Source organism: Rana temporaria, chromosome 12 (assembly GCF_905171775.1).
Source record: "Rana temporaria chromosome 12, aRanTem1.1, whole genome shotgun sequence".
NCBI lineage: Eukaryota > Metazoa > Chordata > Amphibia > Anura > Ranidae > Rana > Rana temporaria.
In genome coordinates, this window is record NC_053500.1 from 104,526,493 (window position 1) to 104,550,883 (window position 24,391).

At 45.0% G+C, this 24,391-nt stretch overlaps 1 protein-coding gene across 1 annotated transcript in view; it reads left to right on the top strand.

Annotated features, from left to right (window-relative positions):
- The first annotated feature begins 1,763 nt into the window (after nucleotides 1-1,763).
- The window catches only part of UBALD2 (UBA like domain containing 2), a 40,618-nt gene continuing 17,990 nt past the window's right edge, over nucleotides 1,764-24,391 (top strand). The window contains exons 1-2 of the mRNA XM_040330061.1: nucleotides 1,764-1,978; nucleotides 13,880-13,942. Coding sequence (XP_040185995.1) covers nucleotides 1,859-1,978; nucleotides 13,880-13,942 — 183 coding nt within the window. The 5' untranslated portion in view covers nucleotides 1,764-1,858. The remainder of the gene's footprint in view (nucleotides 1,979-13,879; nucleotides 13,943-24,391) is intronic.

Genomic DNA, 24,391 nt, shown 5'->3' on the forward strand with positions numbered 1-24,391 from the left:
ATAGGGACACAGATCGGTCACCCCCCTCAGTCACCCACAGTTAGAACACTATATAGGGAACATATTTAACCCCTTCCTCACCCCCTAGTGTTAACCCCTTCAATGCCAGTCACATTTATACAGTAATTAGTGCATATTTATAGCACTGATCGCAGTATAAATGTGAATGGCGCCAAAAACGTGTCAAAAGTGTCCGCCATAACGTTGCAGTCCCAATAAAAATCGCAGATCGCCGCCATTTCTAGTAAAAAAATAAATAATAAAAAATAATTCTGTCCCCTATTTTGTAGGCGCTATAACTTTTGCGCAAACCAGTCGCTTATTGCAATTTTTTTTTTTTACCAAAAATATGTAGAAGAATACGTATCGGCCTAAACTGAGAAAAAAAACATGTGTTTTTTTTTTAATTGGGATATTTATTATAGCAACAAGTAAAAAATATTGTATTTTTTTCAAAATTGTCGCTCTTTTTTGTTTATATCGCAAAAAATAAAAAACGCACAGGCGATCAAATACCACCAAAAGAAAGCTCTACTTGTGGGGAAAAAATGACATCAATTTTGTTTGGGAGCCACGTCGCACGACCGCGCAATTGTTAGTTAAATCGACGCAGTGCCGAAAGCTGAACTTTCACCTGGGCAGGAGGGGGGTACATGTGCCCAGTAAGCAAGTGGTTAATAAAAAAAAAAATAAGACAGCAGTAAAGTTAGCCCAATTTTTTTTATTTTGTGAAAGATAATGTTACGCCGAGTAAATTGATACCCAACATGTCACGCTTCAAAATTGCGTCCGCTCGTGGAATGGCGACAAACTTTTACCCTTTAAAATCTCCATAGGCGACGTTTACATTTTTTTACAGGTTGCATGTTTTGAGTTACAGAGGAGGTCTAGGGCTAGAATTATTGCTCTCGCTCTACCAATCGCGGCGATACCTCACATGTGTGGTTTGAACACCGCTTTCGTATGCGGGTGCTACTCACGTATGCGTTCGCTTCTGCGCGCGAGCTCGGCGGGACGGGGCGCGTTCCTGGCTCCTAACTTTTTAAGCTGGCTCCTAGATTCCAAGCAAATTTGTCAAAGTTTTCCCCTCTACCCAAGTGTGGAGGACAGCTGTGGATGGTGTTGATGATGTTTTGGTAACAATAGTCACCGGTACAAACAGAGAAGTCTCCCTAATGGGAGCACAGCCAGCAGATAAAAACAGACCTTCCTCTCCGTCCTAACCTGAAGGAAAGGCTTGGCCTGCAGGACACAGGAGGTGACTGTCTGTCAGGAGTGCGGCCCCTCTTGTCAGGCCGGCCGGTATGTGTGGTGCGGAGGGCTGGGCCTGTCTGCTCTCCCGGCCCGGGTAAACACACACACACGCGGCACCTCCTCCTCCTCCACCTCTCACCCTTACAAAGTCCTCAATGAACTTGGCCACATTTCCCTGTTGTCACATACGGGCACCCAGCGACCAATCACACGCGGCACTACCTCAGAGCCTTGTGTTCAAACTCTCCGGCGAAAGCCAATCGACGGCCTCCCGGCCCTTTCGGCTTCCTCTGTCCAATCAGCGCCCCGCTGCGCCCGTCAACACAAGCCACCGTCCTATCAACAAAGTCCAAAACATCAAGATGGGCGGGCCCAACAGAGGAGAGGAAGCCCTCGCCAATGGTAGAGCGAGGACTGCCAAAACAAGACAGGCGGACCAATGCCCGTGCGAATCACGGGGCGCAGCTGGGTAGACGGACGTCTCAGCGTGCCAATGAAAGGCCGCGGTGTTCGGCCAACCCCTCCCTCCGGTGGGTGACGCGCCGGGTCTTGTGGTGGAAGACATAACGAGGCGGCCGGGTGGGAGTGCGGAGCGGTGTCCGGGATGTCGGTGAACATGGAGGAACTGCGGCACCAGGTGATGATTAATCAGTTCGTGCTGGCGGCAGGCTGTGCGGCGGACCAGGCCAAGCAGCTCCTGCAGGGGGCACACTGGCAGTTCGAGGTGAGAGAGAGAGAGCGGAGCACACCATGTTTACACACACCCTTCACTGTGTACACACAGCACGCTTCCAGCCTGCACACACCGAGCCCTGCTCCTTTATTTATAGACATGGAGGCGGTCATGTGACCACTGAATGGAGGATTTCATACAAACTACAAGTAGATTCGATTTCTATTCATTCCTTATACACATTATATCTTATTCAATTAAGTATTATTTGTAAAGGACACCTGTCATCAAACACAAATCCATACTCTCCCCATGGGGTGGACACCCTCTGCTGCTATAAACCTGGAGAAAAAAAAATCCATCCTAACTTGTGCCACCAATCCCTGCTCTATTGAAAAACCATGGTACCCATAGAATATTCTAACATGGGCAAACTCCCCCCCTGAGGGTCATGGTTTCTCCCGCTGCCCCCTGTACTATAGCTGTGTTTGTAGGGAAAGATGGCTCAAACCACAGAGTGCAGTGGGGGAGAACAGAGATCTGACACTCCTGGAAGTGTCGGATGTTGAAGATTCTTCTGCTGACTGGTGGTGAGGAACAGGTACGTATTTAGGTTCTATTCATTAAGATAACCCACCAGTATGAGGATCCTTATTGTGAAAAAAAAAGACATGTTAAGTTCCTCATTTCCAATGAGGTGGAAGTCACATGACTAAAATAGATGCGTATTCTTGTGATTAAAGCCCCGTACACACTATTCGATTTTCTGCAGATTTACCAAAACCATGTAGTACAAGGGCCTGCCTGATTGCATACAAATTGAAACTCTTAAGGTTTGACCTCATAATATAAGGTTTTGGTAAATCTGAAGACAAAAATCTGCAGAAAATCTAATAGTGCGTATGGGGACTAAAGCTGGCAGGGCCGATCCGCCCTATAGGCTCACTATGCAACCCGCTTAGAGCCCCGCAAAGCTGCGGAGGGCCCCCAAATTACTAGAGGCCCCGTCTGGTGAGAAGTAATTTTCGGCCCCTCACCCAACTTCTTAACTCGCTGGCTGCATGGGAGAAGAGGTAAGAAGTCCGCACCCCACGCTTCTCACTTTAATGTAAGATGTCATTTCCAATAGCAGAACACCCCCCTCCCCCGCTTCTCAACTTTAATGTGACATGTAATTTTGCTTAGGGCCCCAGGGAGGTCAGGATCGGCACTGAAAGCTGGCCATACAATTTTCTTTCGATTAACCTTCAATTGTGTAGTATAAGGGCCTGCCTGATTACACACAAATTGTTTAGATTTGACCTTATATTATATGGTTTTGGTAAATCTAAAGGACATCTATAGAAGAAAATTATATAATGTATGGCCAGCCTCAATTTGTATGCAATCAGGCAGGCCCTTGTACTACATGGTTTTGGTAATTCTGAAGACAAAAATCTGTATGGGGGTCTTACGCTTTTGTGATTTGATGCAAGGGTAAATAATTCTTACCCTGGTCCCAGCACAGTGCCGTACACCCCATTAAAAAAAACTGTGTAATGCCTGCATTTTTGCGCACTGCATGTCACCTCACTAGAATGGCTTGAATGAAGTGACACTTTGATAGTTAAATAAAAAAAAAAAATATAATTATAAACAGTGTGATGTGTTGTAAATGCTTTACACCAGCCAGGTGCATTTTAGCATGCAGGTTGGTGTGAGTGAGACCTTAAAACTGCTCACACAAACTTTATTTTAAAATATATTCACCACATAGGATTTAAATCTGCTCTGTGCACCAAAAGTCTTTACAAACCCAGATATTGCCTTGTAAAAGCAGCAGTGATGTAATCGCTGTGCTACATATAGAGAGCGGGGGGTGGGCACAGCTGAACTCGGCAGATCAGTCTTTCTGCACAAGAGCAGCAGGGGACCGGTCTTTATCACTGGAAGCTTCTGCACAGATCTTGAGTTAAACAAAATGCATCCTCCCGATGTGTGGTAAGCACCCTCTGATGCTCTATATTGGATCTATAATTAAAGATTCAGAGGTCCACTGGTCCCCTTGTGTTTTGAGGGGGGGGGGGAGAAACAACCCAATTCAAATTCACCTTAATACCTATCAATGTGTCTGAGTCCCAGTGACCACCACCTCCTTTCGGTTCCCTCTGTTAAAGGACATTTAGCCCAGGTTCACACTGGGTACGATTTGCTTCGATTTGAGATGCGATTTCACATGTCAAATCGCATCTCAAATCGGCGGCATTTGTCGGCAATGACACCGTCCTAATCGGTGCGGCGCTGCACCGATTTCAAAAAGTAGTTCCTGTACTACTTTTTGCGATTTCGGGCCGCGATTTACATTGACATCTGTGCAGAAACCTGCACAAATGTCTCTTAAATCCAGTCCGAAATCGGGACTGCCAGCGGGAGTGAAATCGTGCGAGTTCAGCTGAACTCGCACGGCTTCACTCCCGCAGCCCAGTGTGAACCTGGGCTTATACTTGTTCTCCTTAAAGATGAACCCCCGCCTATGTTATATACTCGCCTGTCCACTTTCCTGCATGATCCAAGCTGTACAGACCATGGGGAGCCCCACAGCCACTCTCTCCGGCACACGTGTAGAAATATCCTATTTATTCCTATGGAGAGCAGGTCTGACATTTGGGTTGGGACACACAATAGACCAAAGGTATAGTTGTCCTTTTTTAAGCTGACTGTACACAATAAATTCTTAATTTTCAATCTACTTTAAGGCTGGGTTCACATCGCAGCACGGAGTGGCTCACAGCAGGAGTGCGGTGTGTCGTCCTTCATCGTTTTCAGGTCTGATTTGAGCACAAATTTTTCGGTGAATTCGGACCTGAAACAGACCAGAAGACACACAGGACTCCAATGCAATTCACACTGGAGCCGCTTCAGAGATGTGTTACACGGCTCCATAGACAGCCGGTCACACTCTCCTGACATGCAATTTGGGTGAAGAGAAAACCTCATCCAATAGTGTGAACCCAGCCTCAAAGAGAAGTATGGGAATGTTTATTATTTTAGAATCATACTTACCTAGGTGGATGCAGCACTGATCACCTGCTGTCTCTAATGCCAAGAACCGAGCGATCAAACACCACAGGTCGCTGGGTTCTTAGAGCTCCCTGAGCAGAGAGCTGGTGACTGTCGGTCACCACGGTCTGTTCTGCCCTCCTGTTCCTCATTGGAGGGGAGAGGCTGAGCCCGGTACCGGTCCAGGCATGTGGGCAGATCCTGACATATGGTCGCAATCTTTCCCGAGCCTGCACCCGCTCTGTGACGTCAGCTGACAGCGCGCTTCAGCCCGCTGTTCGCTGGAAGCGGGTCACAGCAATGCAGAATGCACTGCGCTCTTGTGCGCTACAGGAGAAGCACAGCCAAACGAGCTGTGTCTGTACTTCTCATTTAATATATAGTGCAAGGACCTTCCTGGAAGGAAATCATTAGGTAGGTCCTTGTGTTACATACATTTTGGTACATCTATAGTAGATTGCTTGGGTGGGCCTGCATGTTACATTGAAAGAAGATCATACAGATAAATTGTAATGGGTACAACCTGCTTTCCAAGTGCATTGATATGTGTGTGTAGGAAGGGGCTCCGATTGTCTGTTTTGGTAGAAGGTCCTTTCTTTGTTGGTGACGGCTGCTGATATTCTGGTCCCTGCTCCAAAGGTAATTATGGGGGGGGGGGGGGGGCTTATCCTCAAGGCGTAAGGTCAGTTTAGGTTCACTTAACCTTTGTCACCTCTCCTGCCTAGTGCCTACTGCATTCCCTACAAAGATTTGTTGGGGAGAAGGGAATTTCTCCTGAAAGTCAATTCTTGCATTCTGTTCTCCTTCCCCCAGGTAATATCACTTTGGCCTGGTGATTGGGTACTGCATTGTGGAAGGGTACATATATGCCCCATACTTAGAAGTACCTGTACCAATAGCAGCAGTGATGAGGTCCAGTGGTAATTTGAGGCAGTGGAATTCATAGCAACGAATCGGAAGCCAGACCAGTGAAGTCTTTATTCTTATTGGCTTCCAAAAATTAGAACTCCCATTAATGAATTTTGAAAACTAAAAGTTGCTCAAAATATCATATGATTCTCTCTCCAATTCTCTTTATACATTTCGAGGTAGGATGAGAAGAGAAGCATGTGTCTAAAGGGTGCAAGTTGCCCCGCTAATAATATGTAACCACTGACCCCGTGTTATATACATCTTTTTACCCAGAGCCCCGACCCCGATGAAGGAGAAAAGGTTACCAGTGAGAAGGTCTTGTTGCCGGTTAAGTCCCAGAACTGGTCGTTCAGAACTGCATGTGAAATGGAGACTTTTGTCATCTGTTTTTGTGGTATAAATCTAGATTAGAAAACATTAGTACAAGCCTGTAATCTTAGAGGGATAAGTCGTAGCCTTTGCAGGAAGGTTGTCATCTGTCTATGTGGAGGCCTGGGCATGCTGCAAAAACTACAAATCAGGGTGACTGTTGATTTGCATTTTATTTTTATAATGCCGAAAACAATTTCTCTATTTGATCATCTTCCATGTTACATAGTTACATAGTTACATAGTTACATAGTTAGTCAGGTTGACTGTGTGCATCTTATTGTCAGGGATTTGTGTGCATTATGGTGCATAGTACTGCACACTTCACGTGGCCTGCACATAACCTAAACAATAGACTTAAATGAGTTGGTATTGATGGCAGACACCCACACAGGATAGATCTTATTTTTTCAGCAATACATATATACCTTTTTTGTATCATTTTCATTGTAAGCTCTTCTGAGCAGGGCCCTCCTAATCCTCTTGTATTTTATTGTATTGTCTGCCTTTTATATTGTAAAGTGCTGCGTAAACTGTTGACACTATATAAATCCTGTATAATAATAATTTCACTGCCAGTGTTTATGCAGAAATCGGCCTAGACAATGCAGTAGCACAGCATGCTTTAACATGCATGATCATGATAAATCATATGTGACTGACAATACATGGATTCCTAACGTTTCTATGCACATCATGTATTGTTACACACATGTATCAAAGTGCACATGAATTTAAGGACACGCATTGAGCTTGTATGCATCATGTCTTCAGTCTTTGTTGACACAGCCTATGTAATAAATGCAGATAATGTTCAGCATCAGGAGGTCTCCTCTCCTATTCGGGTTAGTAGTAGAATTGTTTATAGGGGTTCTAAAATAGCTTGGCTTGGTGTTTGTCTACTGACACTTTAGCGAGTTCCTATAGGAGCAGTGGGGGGTTTGGAGCCCACTCCTCTATTTATAAACTCAGTAATTGTATCTCTCATATACTTGTATGAGCTCAAGGACTAGAATATATCCACACTGGACATCTGTGTCTTGTGGCAAAGGGTTGCTGTAAATACCCCCCAATCGGACTGTCCTAGAATGAGGGATGCTAAAATAGTTTAATGATCATCTGGCTGTTAATTTGACAAAGGATCATGAAGATGTTTGTAGTCACCCATGTTGGAAGTCCTATGCTTAAATGTTGATGCATTAAGGAAACGGGGAAATATTTTAAATCGGAGTACGATTGGGTTGCAGCACTTAACGTTCTATGAATCAGTCTCCAACAATATTAAATCCACATCAAATCATCAAAATCTGGTCAGAAAGTAAAAAATAAAAATACTCAATTTAATATTTTGCACCATTATTCGGTTGTTTGTCTTTTATTTTTTATTTTTTATTCCTAAATTGTATATTTTACCTTGATTCACAATTTCCTTAATGCAAGTGACTTTTTTTTTAATTATATTTATTTATTTTTATACGTTTTGTCAATATCGTACAGAGGGGGAACAAGGAAAAAAATGCATGCAAGTGACTTTAAAATTTACACAGGACACGTAAATCTAAACCTATGTATTAAACTGGAACACCTCTATAAATTAAATAATAAAATGGGAACCCCACATGTTTTTTGCAAAAGGTGTTTAGTAGGAATGTGTTATGCTATGTATTAGGAACCATTTCAAGCCGGCTGATTTTCTCCTTTTTTTGTAGATTTGGGATTAAATTTATTGTCATAATGTACAAAAAAAAAACAACTTGTCTTTATTTTGCTCTTGTTATATATCTAGATTTTGCATTAGAGGGTGGTTTCCTGTGTTTGGGTTTTCTTGTGAAATCCCGCAGTGTGGCTCTGAGCCTGTGAAAGGGTTAATCCTCATTGTTATTGTTGTCAGTTTTGTCCCCGCCTTGTTCTGCTGCACACATACATATACACAGACCAGCTTTACTGGTCTTCGCGCTTCTTTCCCATCATGTGTATTATGTTTTTTTTGTTTGTTTTTTTCTTTTCTTTTTGATATCGAGTAACTAAAATGAACCCCCTTTTTTTCAAGGGATATCTGTCTTTTGTTTGCTGGAATACATTATATGGAAGGGGATAGTGACGCTGTTTGCTTCTATATGTTCAGCATATATTTCACACTAGTGTAAAATGGAGACGCATTGTTAGATTCTGGGCAGCTGCTTGTATGGCTGTTTTTTTTTTTTTTTTAAATAAAAATAAGATTAATTATTATATGATTTTAAAATTCTTTGTTTTAAATTAAAAAAACGAAATACACCAAACCCTTTTCTTTCAGTAGTTGATATCTCTGTTTTGAAGAGCAAGGAATCTGTGGTCTTCATCTTTGTGTATGTGATTGTAAACAAACTGTACATTCCTAAGCACAAGCAATTTATTTTCTTTTTTTCTTTCTTTTCCGTCTATGATTATTAAGCAATCACGTCTGCACAAAGCTGTTAAACTGCAGACATGCTTGATTAGGACAAAGAGCTCCCGTCAACAAGTCATTATAATCCCAGGTTGATTTAAATACATACCTTGGTGGTTTTATTTTTTTTATCCTCTTCTGGGCACTAAAAGCAGCTTGGCGTGTTTCATTGTTCTGTCTTTGCAATTCTCTGTCCATGGAGTAATTGATGCTGATCAAAAATTGAATTTTTTTTCCTTTCCTTTTTTTAATTTTTTAATGTAGGTGAATAATTTATTTTTAATTTTTTTCATTGCACTATAGCTTATGTTTTTACCTAAATGCACAGATTGGCACAAACTGCAGTAGGGCAAACTACTACAGTTGGCATCTGATACATTTTACTAGTGTCCTGCCATGTTACTGTGGTGGGGGAATGATTGCACTACAGGAACTCGCACAAGCATGAACAGGCCCAAAATGTAGGCTCAGATACCTGAAAAGCAGGATCACATATCTGTTAACTCCACATTTTGGAACTAAGGGCCAGATTCACGTACAATTGCGCCGGGGAAACGTAAGCCATTTAAGTTACACCGCCGTAAGTTTTCAGGTTTAGTGCTCGATCCACAAAGCACTTACCTGGAAACTTGCAGCGGTGTATCGTAAATGCGTCCGGCGCATGGCGGGCCAAATAGAATGGGGCGCGTACCATTTAAATTAGGCGCGCTCCCGCGCCGGACGTACTGCGCATGCTCCCGTCGCAAATTTCCCGACGTGTTTTGCGCGAAATTATGACGCGCCAACGTTTTGTGAATCGCGACGTGAAAAAAGATTTACGCCGGGAAAAATAAAAGATTTAAAAAAAATTCAAAAGCGACGCGGGAAAGACAGGCATACTTTAACATGGTGGAGTACCTTTACACCATGTTAAAGGTGCCCTATCTTTGCGACGGAAATCTAACACTCGCGACGACGTAATGACGGGAAAAAGCTTTGTGGATCGCTGTAACTCCTAATTTGCATACCCGACGCTGGTTTACGACGCAAACTCCCCCCAGCGGCGGCCGCGGTACTGCATCCTAAGATTCGACAGTGTAAAACTATTACACCTGTCGGATCTTGGGGATATCTATGCGTAACTGATTCTATGAATCAGTCGCATAGATAGAAACAGGGATACGACGGCGTATCAGGAGAAACGCCGTCGTATCCCTTTTGTGAATCTGGCCCTAAATGTCATACAATTTACACTGTAGGAAATCCAGTTTTTAAAATAAATATTTTATTAAGTGTTCTTGCATAGTAAGATCACTTACTGTTATCTCGCATTTATTATTATTCTTATAGCCAAATTTACCACCCTAACCCCTCCCACAGTTTTTACACTACATAGACAAGTAATAAACCGAAACGTGCGGATTGTTCCCAATCAGATTGTCATTACTTTGTGGAACGTTTCGCCGAATCGTTCGCAAAATATCGTAGTTTTTGTGGCAAAATTTGTCCCATAGGAATGAATAGTGAATCTAGAGGGTGACATGACAAAAACGGAAAAATCAGGACATGATTTCTAAACTGCCACCACTCCCTCATTTTCAAGCCGATCTACACAAATCTTATATCAAAGTTTAGCTATCCCTGCTGCCACTACACGTGTCCACGGCTAAGCCATTGTCCTGATCGTTTTCACAATATGACCATTTGTTTGCAACTCACGCCATCCATTAACGTCCATGGACTTCCATTGAAGTTGCAGTCTAGACACCTTAAATTTGAAGGGCAATATTTAAACTGCGACTGTGCCTTCAATTTTTAAATTTCAGAGACATACTATGCATCAAACTGTAGGTCTGGGTCTTGTGATTCTCACAATATAAATATTCGCTGTACGATTTATAGTTTTTAAAATGTAACCGTTTGAAGAAGGACAAGTATTCAAAAAGGGCAAGAATCTCTGGTCTGTGCTTAGAGGCTGCATATAAACATTGGTTTCCTAGGAAACCCTGAGGTGAATCATAACTCCTCGCACACAGCTGTGAGGTGAATTCTAGCTCCTCCCACACAACGCTGAGGGGGATTTGGCTCTGCATACTAGCATACTCTGTATATAGCAACCAGTCCATAGCAACCAGTTTTTGATGGTGCAGTTTTTGGTGGGGCAATGGATCGACACACTGTTGGATCACATTTACATCTCCAGGGACACCGTCTCCAGTCAGGAGTATTGGTGGAGGCAAGAACACGTCGCACAATTTCCCCAGAAATTGTATCTTTTCTAGTTTTATAATACAATCCTATATATTTGTAATTTATCTCATACGCCCCTATACATGTTATAGCTGCTAAAATATGACTGCCAATACTAAAGCATTTAAGTCTGTAGTGTCTTGCTGGCTTTATCACAAACACAGATGTGATGTTTACTGCTTTCTGAAAACCAAACCTACATTTTGAAAATGGCCGTTATGCTCTTTGTTCCTATCCATTCATGATATGTCTATGGTCTCCATGCATGCACAGCTAAAGGTGTACATCCCTCTCCATTCCCAAAATTGTGACTAGTTACTAAACAAACCTTTACAATGCCAAAAAAGCTCTTCACACCAGTCCTGTGTGAAAGGAACTTGCAATCTAATACTCTAAGGCTGCATTCACACCTGAGCATTTCAGTCTCGTGTTTTTGCTGCATTTACAAAAAAAAAAGTGTTTTTCAGGCGTTTTACATTCGTTTTATGAGCTGAAAACGCTTGGGTGTGAATGCAGTCTGAGTTATATACAATCAGTTTGGGCATAAGTTATCCAATTCCAAATCACTGTGCAGGGACTGACCCAGGGCCGCCATTAGGGGCTACAGCCGATACAACTGTAAGGGGCCTGCTCGGGCCAGAAGAAGGCAGGACAGGTGAAGGGGGAGTTGTGTTCTGCACTATAGAAACAAACTTGCAGCTTCTGCTGCTCCCTGTGTCACTGAGCTCAGATATCAAGCTCTTTACTGCCACCTCTGGCTACTATGTGCATGTGCACCCCTCCTGTGAGCTGCCTGTACTGTGCTCCTCTGTCAGCAACATGCCAGCTTTGTAAAAACGAGCTGGGACTAGGTAGTAAGATTTCCTTTACAAGTTGGGGATGTGAAGGAAAGAATGGTGCAGTTTGTGTACAGGGAGAGGCCGGGGGCTTGTGTTTTACAGATTTGTGTGGACACACACGTGTGTGTGTGTGTGTGTGTGTGATGGCCTGTGGGCATGTGCTGGGGAAAGCTGTGTAAGGGGCCCAAAAATTTCTGATAGCAGCCCTGGACAGACCTGTCAGAGCTCCTCCCTCCTCTATGGGGGGATCGGATGAAAACTGATCCACCTGTCTGTTTTCATTCGATCCGATCCGCCAGACAGATGAAAAATAGGGTTTCCATCTGTCTGTCTGTTCAGGTCCGCCTAAAAACAACTGACAGGTGGACCTGATGTGCGAAAGGGGCCATACGGACCATTTGCCTGTTTTTCATCCATCTGTTGACAAACATCAATGTATAAAAACGTACGACAACGGATGATCATCTATTTTTATCGGCATCCATCAACATCCGTTTTTTTTTTTTTTTTTAATGGGTGAAAGCCCTATTTTTTTTTTTCATCCTTAAAGCGGTGGTTCACCCTCAGTAACAACATTCTACCATGTCATTCAGCATAGTAGCGCGAGCTACAGTATGCCTTTATTTTATTTTTTTTGCCCCGTACTCACTGTGTAATCCTACAGTGAAGATTCAGACTCCCCGCGGGGAATGGGCGTTCCTATACAGAGGGAAGTTGATTGACGGCCGGCTATGGCGCATCACGCTCCCCGAAGATAGCCGGAGTAGGTCTTGGCTCTTCCCGGCGCTATACGGCGCCTGCGCACAGACATCGGAGCTGACTGTGCAGGCGCCGTGAAGGACAAACACCTATTTCTGCTATTTCCGTGAAGCGTGACGCGCCATAGCCGGCCGTCATACACGAGCCCTTTGCATAGGAACGCCCATTCCCCTGAAACTTCACAACCCGATTAAACAGTGAGTACGGCGCTAAAAAAAAATTATAAAGGCATACTGTAGCTCAAGCTACTATGCTGAATGACATGCTAGAAAAAAAAATTTTTTAGGGAGAACCCCCGCTTTAAGAAAACAGATCGAAGTAAATCGACAAATGGCCTGTTTTTCATCCGTTTTTGCATTGGTAGTGGATGTAAAAAAAAAGTAACGGATGAAAAAATGGATGAACTGATAAAATAAACAATCCGTATGTGTGAAAGGACCCTTAAGATAAAAAGCCTTCTCTGTGCAGCGATGTCCCGGAGTGTCTTCCGGTATTCTTCTTCCTGATTGGCTGAGACAAGCATTGGCTCCCTCTGCTGTCAATCCGGGGAGCTGTCTGTGTCCCATTTTTAATCTCCTGTCACAACAGGAAGGAAAAAAATCCTCTCATAGACAGTTCCCACTGGAACTAGTGTCCCCATTGGAAGAATTCACATCTATTCCTGTTCCATTGGCAACTTAGAACTGTGACTTATCTCTTGCTTTCAGCCCCAGTGAAAATGTCTTCCAGGACAAGTAGGGTGGATCTCCTTGCACGTACCAAACGGCAATAAAAACTGGACTGACGGTTTAAACCCTTCCCTGTCCAAAACAAAAGTTTAATAATTAGGATTTAGATTCACTTGCAAGTGTTAGGGCTTTTGCATGCAGATGGTTTGGCCCATACAGCATAAACGTGTTTTTAGGTGCCTGGAAGGCACAGGTTCAGACCTCTATGGTCGGCCTCAAAGGACTGAAATACCATGGCTGGACCCGCTCTGACTCCAGAGGTTCCCCATTTGGGGCATACATCCCTGAACCCATGCGGCCCTAAATGCAAGTACCACTTGGAACAGTGTACAGCCGCTGCATATTTCTGCCTTTTATTGTATTGGACAGACTGCTGGTAGCAGGGCTGCATGGCCTCTGTCACCCAAAAACAGGATTTGACACTGACGGGCCAATCTGCCCATATGCATCAGGATGTTTTTATATTGTTGTAGAAAACTAGAACATTTGAACTTGACCCCCTGCAGATATCATGTCTGTGAATTCTTGTCCTCAAAACAGCAAACACTAGTTTTTATCAGGTTGATTCTTTTAAGTTGTATTTGTGAGAAGCTTGAAAATCAAAGGCTAAACAAACCACTTATTTATTTTTTTCTCCCTCTGTATTTAGACTGCTCTCAGCACATTTTTCCAAGAATCTAATATCCCCAGTGCTCAACATCATCCACACATGGTGAGTTTGTCTTTTTATCTATTCCATTATTTACCTACTTGCCATCATTATTAGAAATGTTGGAGGGGTTAATATCAAGCGAGTGGAGGTCTCCTGGGTGAGTTGTCCCTAGTGGCAGGAATGTGTATTACAGACCACTGTGTGATTCCAGTACTGTGCAACACATGTAAACACAGCTGAGCTTGTGTGTGTAACCACCCCAGCAAAATGGTCTCCAGGACAGTGTTTGTCTTAAGCTTAGGGCGGTAATGTATGTGTAGGATCATTTCCTTTTACATGTGTATTTATTATATACACTTTAGGAACATGATTTTAGAAGACTTAATAGTTGTATAAAATTCCACTACCCGTAACGGATTGCCTGAATCCCTTTAAAGAGACTCTCGCCAGCTAACTGAAAGCAGAAGTAAATTCGGCTTTTAAAAAAAATATATGTGCATATATCGGCACTTTTTTTTTTTTCTGTGTGTGTACACTGAGCCACACAGCTGAGTGTACAATTTTTGGTGCGATTCTGTGGGGAAAAGTAACTTCCATGCGCGGGATTAATGTCATGTGGGCCTGGCCATTCGAACAGCTGAAGCCTGGAGGTGGTGGAATTGCCAGGAACACTGACTTCACAATACTGGTGGAATCACTTTGAAAGGTAAGTCTGCCATAATGTACTAATCTGTTGTGCATATTTGCACATTATGGCTACAAGTTTGCAGGGGCCCAATTGCTTTCATTTTAAAATGAAAGAAACGTGCTCTGCAAACTGCAAAAATAAAATAAAAAATCTTGCCACTTAAAATGTATGTCAATGCAAAAATAATGCAGCAATGTGTCTGCAGTACAGACCTATTTAGCCATTTTCTAACACTTAAATGTAATTTTTTTTTTTTTACACACGTGTAAAAAAATTCACATTTTAGGCTTGATGATCGTCAGTTTGTCTGTTGCACTATCGCAGTCCCATTAAAGGTGCTGATCACCGCCATTCGTAGTATAAAACCTCCAGTGTGTATATATACCATCATTTTGTAGTCACTAGGGGGCAGATCCACAAAGAGTACGCCGGCGTATCTACTGATACGCCGGCGTACTTTCAAATTTCCCACGTCATATCTTTGTTTTGAATCCTCAAAACCAGATACGACAGCATCTGGGTTAGATCCGACAGGCGTACGCCTTTGGATCTTAGATGCAATTCTTCGGCGTCCGCTGGGTGGCGTTCCCGTCGTTTTCCGCGTCGAGTATGCAAATTGGCTATTTCCGACGAACGTACGAGCAGCCGTCGCATTCTTTTACGTCGTCTCTAGTCGGCTTTTTCCGGCGTATAGTTAAAGCTGCTATTTGGTGGCGTATGCAATGTTAAGTATGGCCGTCGTTCCCGCGTATAATTTTAAATTTATTTTTTCCGTTTGCGTAAGTCGTCCGTGAATCGGGCTGGACGTAATTTACGTCCACGTCAAAACAATGACGTCCTTGCGACGTCATTTAGCGCAATGCACGGCGGGAAATTTAGGGACGGCGCATGCACCGTTCGTTCGGCGCGGGGACGCGCTTCATTTAAATGAAACGCGCCCCCTACTCGCCGATTTGAATTAGGCGCTGTTATGCCGCGAGAGATACACTACGCCACCGTAACTTACGGCGCAAATTCTTTGTGGATTCAAAGCTTCCAAAAGTAAGTTACAGCGGCGTAACTCAAATCTCGAATCTGCCCCTATATTTTTTTATGCGATCGACTTAATATACACATATTGGGATTTTTTTATCACAAAAAAATAAAAACCCAGTGTTGATCGTATACCACCAAAAGAAAGCGCTGTGTGAAAAATATTATATACATTTATTATTATATACATTTTGTTTGGGTACAGCATTGCCGCACAATTAAAGTAGCCAGTGCTAAAGGGCAAAAAAATTGCCTGGTCTTGAAGGGTCAAACCTTCTGGAGCGCAAGTGGATATTTGTGTTAAATATTTTATATTATTCAAAAATATACAGGTACGGCTTCATTCACACTTGGCGGACTCCGTCGCTACGGAGTCCGCCTGCTCCCGTCGGCTCAGTGGAAGATCTGTCCGCAGATCTCCGCTGAGCCGACGGATGACAAGCTCCTCTCTGCTCACTGAGCAGGGAGGGGCTTGTCGGGCACCGCTGTCTCCTATGGAGCGATCTCATGAAAACGGACAACATGTCCCTTTTCATCAGATCTTACCCGATCCGATCCGCATGGACGGATGGGGACGTGGCCCCCATACTGTTTTTAGCGGGTCGGATGTCAGCGGGCATGTCTCTGCTGACATCCGACGCTCCATAGCGATGCAAGGAGCGGCCGTTCAGGTCCGCCGACAGACGGACCCGAACGGCCAAGTGTGAATGAGGCCTTAAAGTGGCATTGAGTATTTACGTTAAAATACATCATAACAAGGCATAACTCTCCTGTAGTTTTCCAGGTCATTTACAGTATCGCAATAGGATTGACTTCTGCCACCTAATAAGGGAACCATTGTAAAAAAAAAAAAAAAATGCTAAATGAAAAGTGTATATATTCTCGAACAATTTTTGGATGTGGTTCATGAATTGTGTGTGTGGTGTGTTGTTAAAAAAAAAAAAAAAAAAAAAAAAAAAAACACTTCTGGCCTTTGCCCTTGTTGCATAGTTATAACATTTTGCAAACCGGTAATTTTTCTCCTTCATTGATATGCACTGATAGGCTACACTGGAGGGCACTGGTGGGTGGCACAGATGAGCAGGAGGCTGCTCTCCTTGATTGGGACCGATGTCCCGATGACAGCCGCCTATGATGGACTTTTTTTTTTTCTCACGCTATCAGCGCAAGGAAAAAAAATAGCCGATTACCGGCTCTGTTTACATCACATGATCAGCTGTCATCGGCTGACAGCTGATCACGTGGTAAGTAGTCGATATGCGATGTAGCAGTCTTTCGGCTATAGCGTGGATGGGAGCAGGTTTGCACAGAGCCGCCCAGATCCTCCTCTTCTGGGGTCCTTCTTTCCCTGGATCGTCTTTCAGGACAGCCACCTTAGAGAGATCCCGGCTCCTCCCCTCTCAGGAAACACCGCCTTCAATCAGAGATTTAAGCCTCATCCTCCCACTGGCCCTTCAGTTATGGTGTTTCCTCCGGTGGGGAGACACCGCTGTGGAACCAGGAGCCGATGGCTGGGGAAGCTGAGGCTTATTGGGCAAATCTTAGAAGATTGAGTTCTTCTGCCTAAAAGAGTTTACCTTTTTTGAATTTGGCGCTCAGGCCGGCTAGCGTGTCGTCACCTGCAGCGCCGCATGTGCGTCCCAGCGTCTCTTTGGGGAAAAGAGTAAGCTGGGAGGTCCGTTGCCTTCTCTGCCTAGGGTGGCGCTGTGGGCTTCCTCAGGCCCCCCTGCTTTGCAGCCAGCTTGGAGCGCGCTGGTCCGGAGGAACGTCAGTTCCGGTGGGGGCGGGACAGCCACACGAGGCCGCGTCTTCCGGTTCCGGACGCGGCCTAGGAAAGCGGACCACGCACGCTGGCTGGTGCAGTCTCTCCAGTCTGAAGCGTCAGCAGAGGAGACAGCAGACCACCGTTCCGCTGAGCAGCAATGTCAGAGACAGAGGTCTCAAGGACAGCTCCATCCGAAGAAAGCGCCAGCCAGCCGCAGGTAAGTGAACCCTGGGGTGGTGTTCACCTGCCTATGCCCTATTAGCTCCACGGGTGTTTCCCTTCCTGGTGGTCGGTAGGGATGGGAGTTTCTGGGACCCTGGTGGTGGTTGGTCCTGGGGGGCACTCCTGGTGATCCCTGTGTTATTGCTGGTGGGCCCCAGCTAATGTGCTGCTGTCTCTTGTTTGCTTCTCTTTTCAGAAAGCCTCAAGCAAATCAGCCCATGGCTCTAAAAGGAAGTGCCCTGTGTGCAGATCAACACTAGGGGAAACCTGGTTGAAAACGCTCTGTAAGCGCTGTATTGGGGATGTATTAAGAGAACAGACAGCAGAACAGGGGGCAGATCTAGCGGCGTCAGTTAAGGAGCTTTCTAGTACCTTTCAGTCCTTTCAGGCTCTTTTTTCCTCCTTTCAACTGCCCCAGCCCCAAAGCAGTGTCCCACCAGCACAGCAGGTTGTTTCACCTAATCCCACGGATTTTCTCCCTAGTAGTGGCGAGAAACCGGAGGGTCTAGCGGAGGAAATTGAGGAAGAAGCGGGTAGCGCCATTTCTGATTCCCAGGAGGAATCAGATATAGAGGCGCTGGACGGTGAGTCCTCCAAAGCCTCAAGGTACAAACTTTCTCTAGAGGATGTGGAGGAACTTTTAGATGCCATCCACACCACTCTAGGTATCCAGGAGGAAAAGAAAGTTTTGTCATTACATGACCAAATGTACAAAGGTCTGGAGGAACAGAAAAAAGTTTTTCCAGTCCATGATGTGTTGGTCAATGCCATTAAAAAAGAATGGCAGGACCCAGAGAGGAAACCTTTTTTCTCTAATGCACTAAAAAGGAGATTTCCCTTTGCAAATGAAGATAGTTTAGTTTGGAATAAAACTCCAAAACTAGACGCAGCATTTTCTCAAGTATCCAGAAATACAGATCTGGCCTTCGAGGATATGGGGGTACTCTCTGACCCCATGGATAAGAGGATGGATTCCCTTTTGAAAAAGTCCTGGGAATCATCACAGACAAATCTTAAACCCGCCATGGCAGCCACGGTAGTGGTCCGTAATATGGAGTTTTGGCTCACGCAAATCAAGGCGCATATCGAGGCTAATACAGAAAAGGATGTTATCCTTGCTTCTTTTCCCACACTCCTTAAGGGGGTGGCCTATCTGGCAGATGCCTCGGCCGAATCAGTACGCATGTCCGCCAGATCTTCAGCCCTGACCAATTCAGCCAGGAGAGCCTTGTGGCTTAAGACATGGCAGGGGGACAGTGCGTCTAAGATAAAACTCTGTGGCATACCGCTTACCGGAGATTTATTATTTGGGCCTGGTCTGGAAGCCGTCCTGGACAGGACGGCTGATAAAAAGAAGGCTTTTCCCCTTAAAAGAAAATTTGGGCAACAGCCAAAAAGAAAATTTCAGTTTCCGAGGAAATCTGAGACCCCTAAAGCAGGTCAACAAAAGAAGTTCTGGGGACCTAAAGGGAAAGGGCGTGGGGCGGCGATTTTTCGCCCTCCTGAACAGCCCAAAAAGGCCCAGTGACACGGTAACGGTGGGAGGAAGGTTGGGGGCCTTTCTCCCACAGTGGGAGGTGATCACCACAAATCAATTTGTTTTGGGGATCATCAGACGGAGCTACAGGTTGGAGTTCTCAAATCCCCCACCTCTCAGGTTTCTGATTACCAACCTACCAATATGCGGGGAGAAAGCCTCCGCCCTTCTATCTTCTCTACAGGAATTGGAAGAGCAGGAGGTGATTGCCCAGGTGCCAGGTCCGGAGACAAACAGAGGCTTTTACTCCCACATCTTTGTGGTCCGCAAGCCATCAGGGAAATTCAGGCTCATACTGAATTTGAAGCCTCTGAATGTCTCCGTCAAGTACAGGAGATTCAGAATGGATTCGATCTATTCGGTCAGAGCGTTACTCCCGCCAAACTGCTTTATGGCATCGATCGATCTAAAGGATGCATATCTGCATATTCCCATAGCCGAGGATCATCAAAAATATCTGAGGCTAGCAGTAAGGACTGGGAATCGGGTAATGCATTGGCAGTTCAAAGCTCTCCCCTTTGGGCTATCATCTTCTCCCCGAATCTTCACAAAGGTGATGGTAGAAGTTCTGGCCTTTCTGCGACTCAAAGGCCTTTCGATAGTCGCATATCTAGACGATCTTCTCCTGTTTGCACCCTCAGCGGATCAGTTGGTTCAGGATCTTCAGGTAGCAAGAGACATCCTGGAGAAATTGGGATGGCTTCTGAACCTAGAAAAGTCCAGTTTAGTCCCAGCCCAGAGAGTCACCTTCCTGGGTTATGTGGTGGACTCAACGATCCAAAGGGTCTTTCTTCCCTCCGAAAAGGTCCTAAAGGTGGACAAGACCATGTTGCGGTTGCAAAGCAACAGTAAGGTTTCAGTCAGGGAGGCCATGTCAGGATTGGGATTACTAACATCCACACTTCCGGCAGTACATTGGGCAGGACTGCACTTTCGTCCTCTTCAGTTATTTATTCTGAAGGTTTGGGACCACAGTCAGACCTCCTTGGATGTCTTAATCTCCATCCCAAATCAGGTCAAAAGGTCACTCTGGTGGTGGAGAAAGGGAGCAAATCTGTCCCAAGGTCTCGAGTGGATCCTGCCAGTGACCAGAACAGTCACAACAGATGCCAGCGGTTCAGGTTGGGGAGCATACTTGGGTCCCAAGTGGGTCCAGGGGACCTGGAGGAAAGAGGACGCTCTAAGATCCTCCAACTGGAGGGAGCTGAGAGCAGTAGAACTAGCGCTCAGAGCCTTTCAGGGGGAACTTCAGGGACAACATGTAAGAATCCGTTCGGACAATTTCCCAACAGTAGCCTACATCAACAGGCAGGGGGGTACAAGAAGTTGCTCCCTATGGCTTCTGGCAGAAGCTATCCTAAAGTGGGCCGAACTCAATATATTGTCCCTGTCTGCAACACACTTGAAGGGAGATCAGAACCAGACAGCGGATTTCCTCAGCCGAACAACTCTGAAGGAAGGCAATTGGATCTTAAAACAGGAGGTGTTCAACATGATTGTCCAGAGATGGGGAACACCATGCATAGACCTCTTTGCCTCGAAACACAATACCAAGACAAGGCTTTTCTTCTCCCTAAACAGATGGGACGGAGCGCTAGGAATAGACGCACTCGCCCAGAATTGGGCATTTTCAAGGTGCTATGCCTTCCCCCCTCCCGGTCCTGATTCCGGCAGTTTTAAGGAAGTTGCAAGGGGAGAATACGATCCTCATCTTGATCGCTCCTTATTGGCCGAGGAGACCGTGGTTCTCCATTCTGAGGAACCTGGCAATAGAACCTCCTTGGATCCTTCCGGCCCAGACCGACCTTCTTTCTCAGGGTCCATTCTGCTGCCCTCACATAGACAGGTGGAACCTGGCAGCCTGGCTTCTGAGGAGTCATTGTTGAGGGGCAGGGGTTTTTCTGAGCGTCTAATTAAGACTCTCCTAAATTGTAGGAAAGTAGAAACTCAAAACATCTACTGTAAGGTGTGGAGACGTTTTAACATATGGTGCTCAGAAGGCTCCTTTGACGTTCATAGTTCAGTGGCAGTGCTAGAATTCCTACAGTCAGGTGCAGACAAAGGTCTAGCACTTAGCACATTGAAAGGACAAGTTTCTGCGTTGAGCGTCTTTCTAGAAAAACAGCTAGCGTTAGACCCTTGGATAGCAAGGTTCTTCAAGGGTCTAAGTAGACAGAGGCCAGTTAGAACCTCTTCCCTTCCAGTTTGGAACCTCTCTTTGGTTTTACAGGCTCTTACAAAGGAGCCTTTTGAACCACTAGAATCTTGTTCTTTAAAACTAATTACCCTCAAAACGGTGTTTTTAGTGGCAATTACCACGGCAAGACGAGTCAGCGAACTCGAAGCCCTTTCCATCAGGGCCCCTTATTTTCAAGTTTTTCCGGACAGGGTTATTTTCAAAACCGATCCGGCCTTCTTGCCAAAGGTGGCTTCAAGATTTCATAGGAGCCAAGAAATCATCTTACCCACTTTTTGTTCTAATCCTGTGAGGGAACAGGAACGTTTATTCCATAATTTAGATGTTAGGAGGTGCATTCTCCAATACTTAGAATGCACTAGACAATTTAGAAAGTCAGAGTCCCTTTTTGTATTATTTTCAGGATCTAAGAAAGGATCCAGGGCGTCCAGACGGACTATAGCCAGATGGCTTAAATCGGCTATTGTTCAAGCTTATGAGTTAGGAGGGTCAGACCCCCCAGATGGGATCAGGGCACATTCCACTAGAGCGGCTGCAGCTTCACAGGCGGAATGGGCTGGTGCTTCTCCTGAGCAAATTTGTAAGGCTGCAACGTGGTCCAGCTTCAACACGTTTGTCAAGCACTACAGATTGGATCTGCTGTCAGCAAAGGACCAAGCCTTTGGTCGTAAAGTTCTGCAAGCAGTAGTCCCACCCTAAGGTAAGGTGCTCGCTTATCCTCTCTAAGGTGGCTGTCCTGAAAGATGATCCAGGGAAATATGGAGTTACTTACCGGTAACGTCCTTTTCCAGGAGTCTTTCAGGACAGCACCGGTACCCACCCAGGTACTGGACGTCTGAGGACTCATCACATAAGACCGTCAGGTAAGATTGTAATGTTTGTGTTGTATGACGTGTTCTTGTGTCTCCCCAGTTGGCCGGAGGTTCTCGTGATAAACTGAAGGGCCAGTGGGAGGATGAGGCTTAAATCTCTGATTGAAGGCGGTGTTTCCTGAGAGGGGAGGAGCCGGGATCTCTCTAAGGTGGCTGTCCTGAAAGACTCCTGGAAAAGGACGTTACCGGTAAGTAACTCCATATTTTGTGCTCCTGGCCCCTCCCTCCTGTTGCTTGCCCCCACAGCAAGCGGCTTGCTATGGGGTCACCTGAGCGGAGCTGCAGCTCTTTGGAGAGAGGGAGAGAGAATATTTCAGGAAGAAAAAGGTAAGTGTGTAACGCAATGTGTGTTTAGCTGCAGATAGTAGACTTGGAACACCGCACTACTTTTCATAAACGCAGCTAAACTGTCTGCAACTAAACGTTGCTAATCCATGATGTATGAATATCGTGATTACTTTGCATTGCGCAAGTCAAGCTGCTTTTTAGAAAAGTCTTCTTGGATAAACTCTGTTTAGTGTGAATGTAGCTTTAAAAGAGAAGTTTGGGATAATTAAAACATTAATGCTGACCTAGGTGTATGTAGCATCGATCGGATCCTGCATCTGTCCTCCGCCACCTCTATACTGAGAACTGAGCTATCAAAGACCGCTGATCGTTACAGGGGGAGGAGTGGGAAGACGTGTAACTACCAGTTCTAGCACCTACTCTCGGCTAGGGATAGATTAATACAGTATAAATTTCTCCACTGCATCTACTATACGCCGCTAGCGAAGACTATCGAACATATATGGGACCCCCACGACTGCGTTTTGGAGCGGTACCTTCTCTCTGGCAGACTATTTCCATGTTTTGTCTTTGCCTTGTCATTTGGCAAGAGATTACACAGTATATCACTAGTGTCACAGCTTTTTCCGTTAACCATCCAGATATGTCTGTTGGGTTTGTCAGAATGTCTAGAGAACACAGTGGCACACAGGACAATGTTGAGCATACTGTATGTCTTTTATGCCCAAAAAGCAATCTTCCAGTGGAAAAGTTCAGTGCTTTATACTCTGGGCAATTGAAGGGGATTGGTGATAAGGCTACCTGTCTACATCGGGGTGTCCTAGGATGTTTCAGAAGGTATGAGACCGCTGGAATTTGGTGACTGATACAAGCGGCTAGTCCTACGTTAATTCTACTTTTATCTGGGTACCAAGTTGGTTTTTAGACAAGGCCAATCGGCCATGGTGGGTTTGTATTTTATTATTCTACATCCTTGCTTGCACTGTCCTGGATTGTGCTGTAGATCTGTTCCACCTCCGGTTGCTGGGGTTATGCATCCTTTTGGGGTCCCATTTCTTAATTTTTGCGCTCACCTGGCGTACAGCTTCTCTTAGCCATATCTTGGGGTACAATATATGGGGGGAGGGGGGGGGCTGGTGGTATTGGGTGGCAGCTGGCTCCCTGGGGGTTAGCTTTTTGACTGTTATTTCAATTCCATTTTTCTTAGTTTTGTTTAGCACTATAATGTACCGGTGAACAATGCAGCTCCCATAAACAATTATAGCACTTATAACTTGACATCCCAACACCTCTAGCAACTGTACTAGGTGCCCACCCTGTACTTTTTTTTAATCCGTAATTTGCCCTCCGTACAAACATTTTAAGCTAACATCAATCGGAGGCAGTAGAAATATTATTCAACCAACCCACACCTTATCAAATTTTAGATGGTACACCTCTACTCGGGTATGTGGCTTTGTATAGTACTGCGCCAATGACGTCATCCGCGCAATGCACTTTGATGGAACGGCCGCCCGTGTTTACAAAGGGCCCTGTGCCTAGACCGGCGGCTCCTGCGTTGATGCAAGGGAGTGGTGTCACACGGCTCTGGCAAATCACAAAGACGGAGTCTGCGGACCCTGAAGAAAGACGGGCAAAGATGACGAGGGCTTTGGCTTTGACGATGACGAGGGCTTTGTTTGCAGGCAAGTTTCACATAATGTGCTAGTATGCATCGCATGCGATGCATACTAGCACTTTGTGCCTTTACTTTGCATGTGACAAAAAGAGGCACTGTTTACTTCCTCTTTAAGTGGTTAAACTGCCCTCATTTACAGACCAAAAATCATCCCTTTTGATCTAAAAGAACTAAATGATTGTTTATTTTTATCTCGGCTCTGAGCAATGTTGTGATAAACTTTGAGCTGT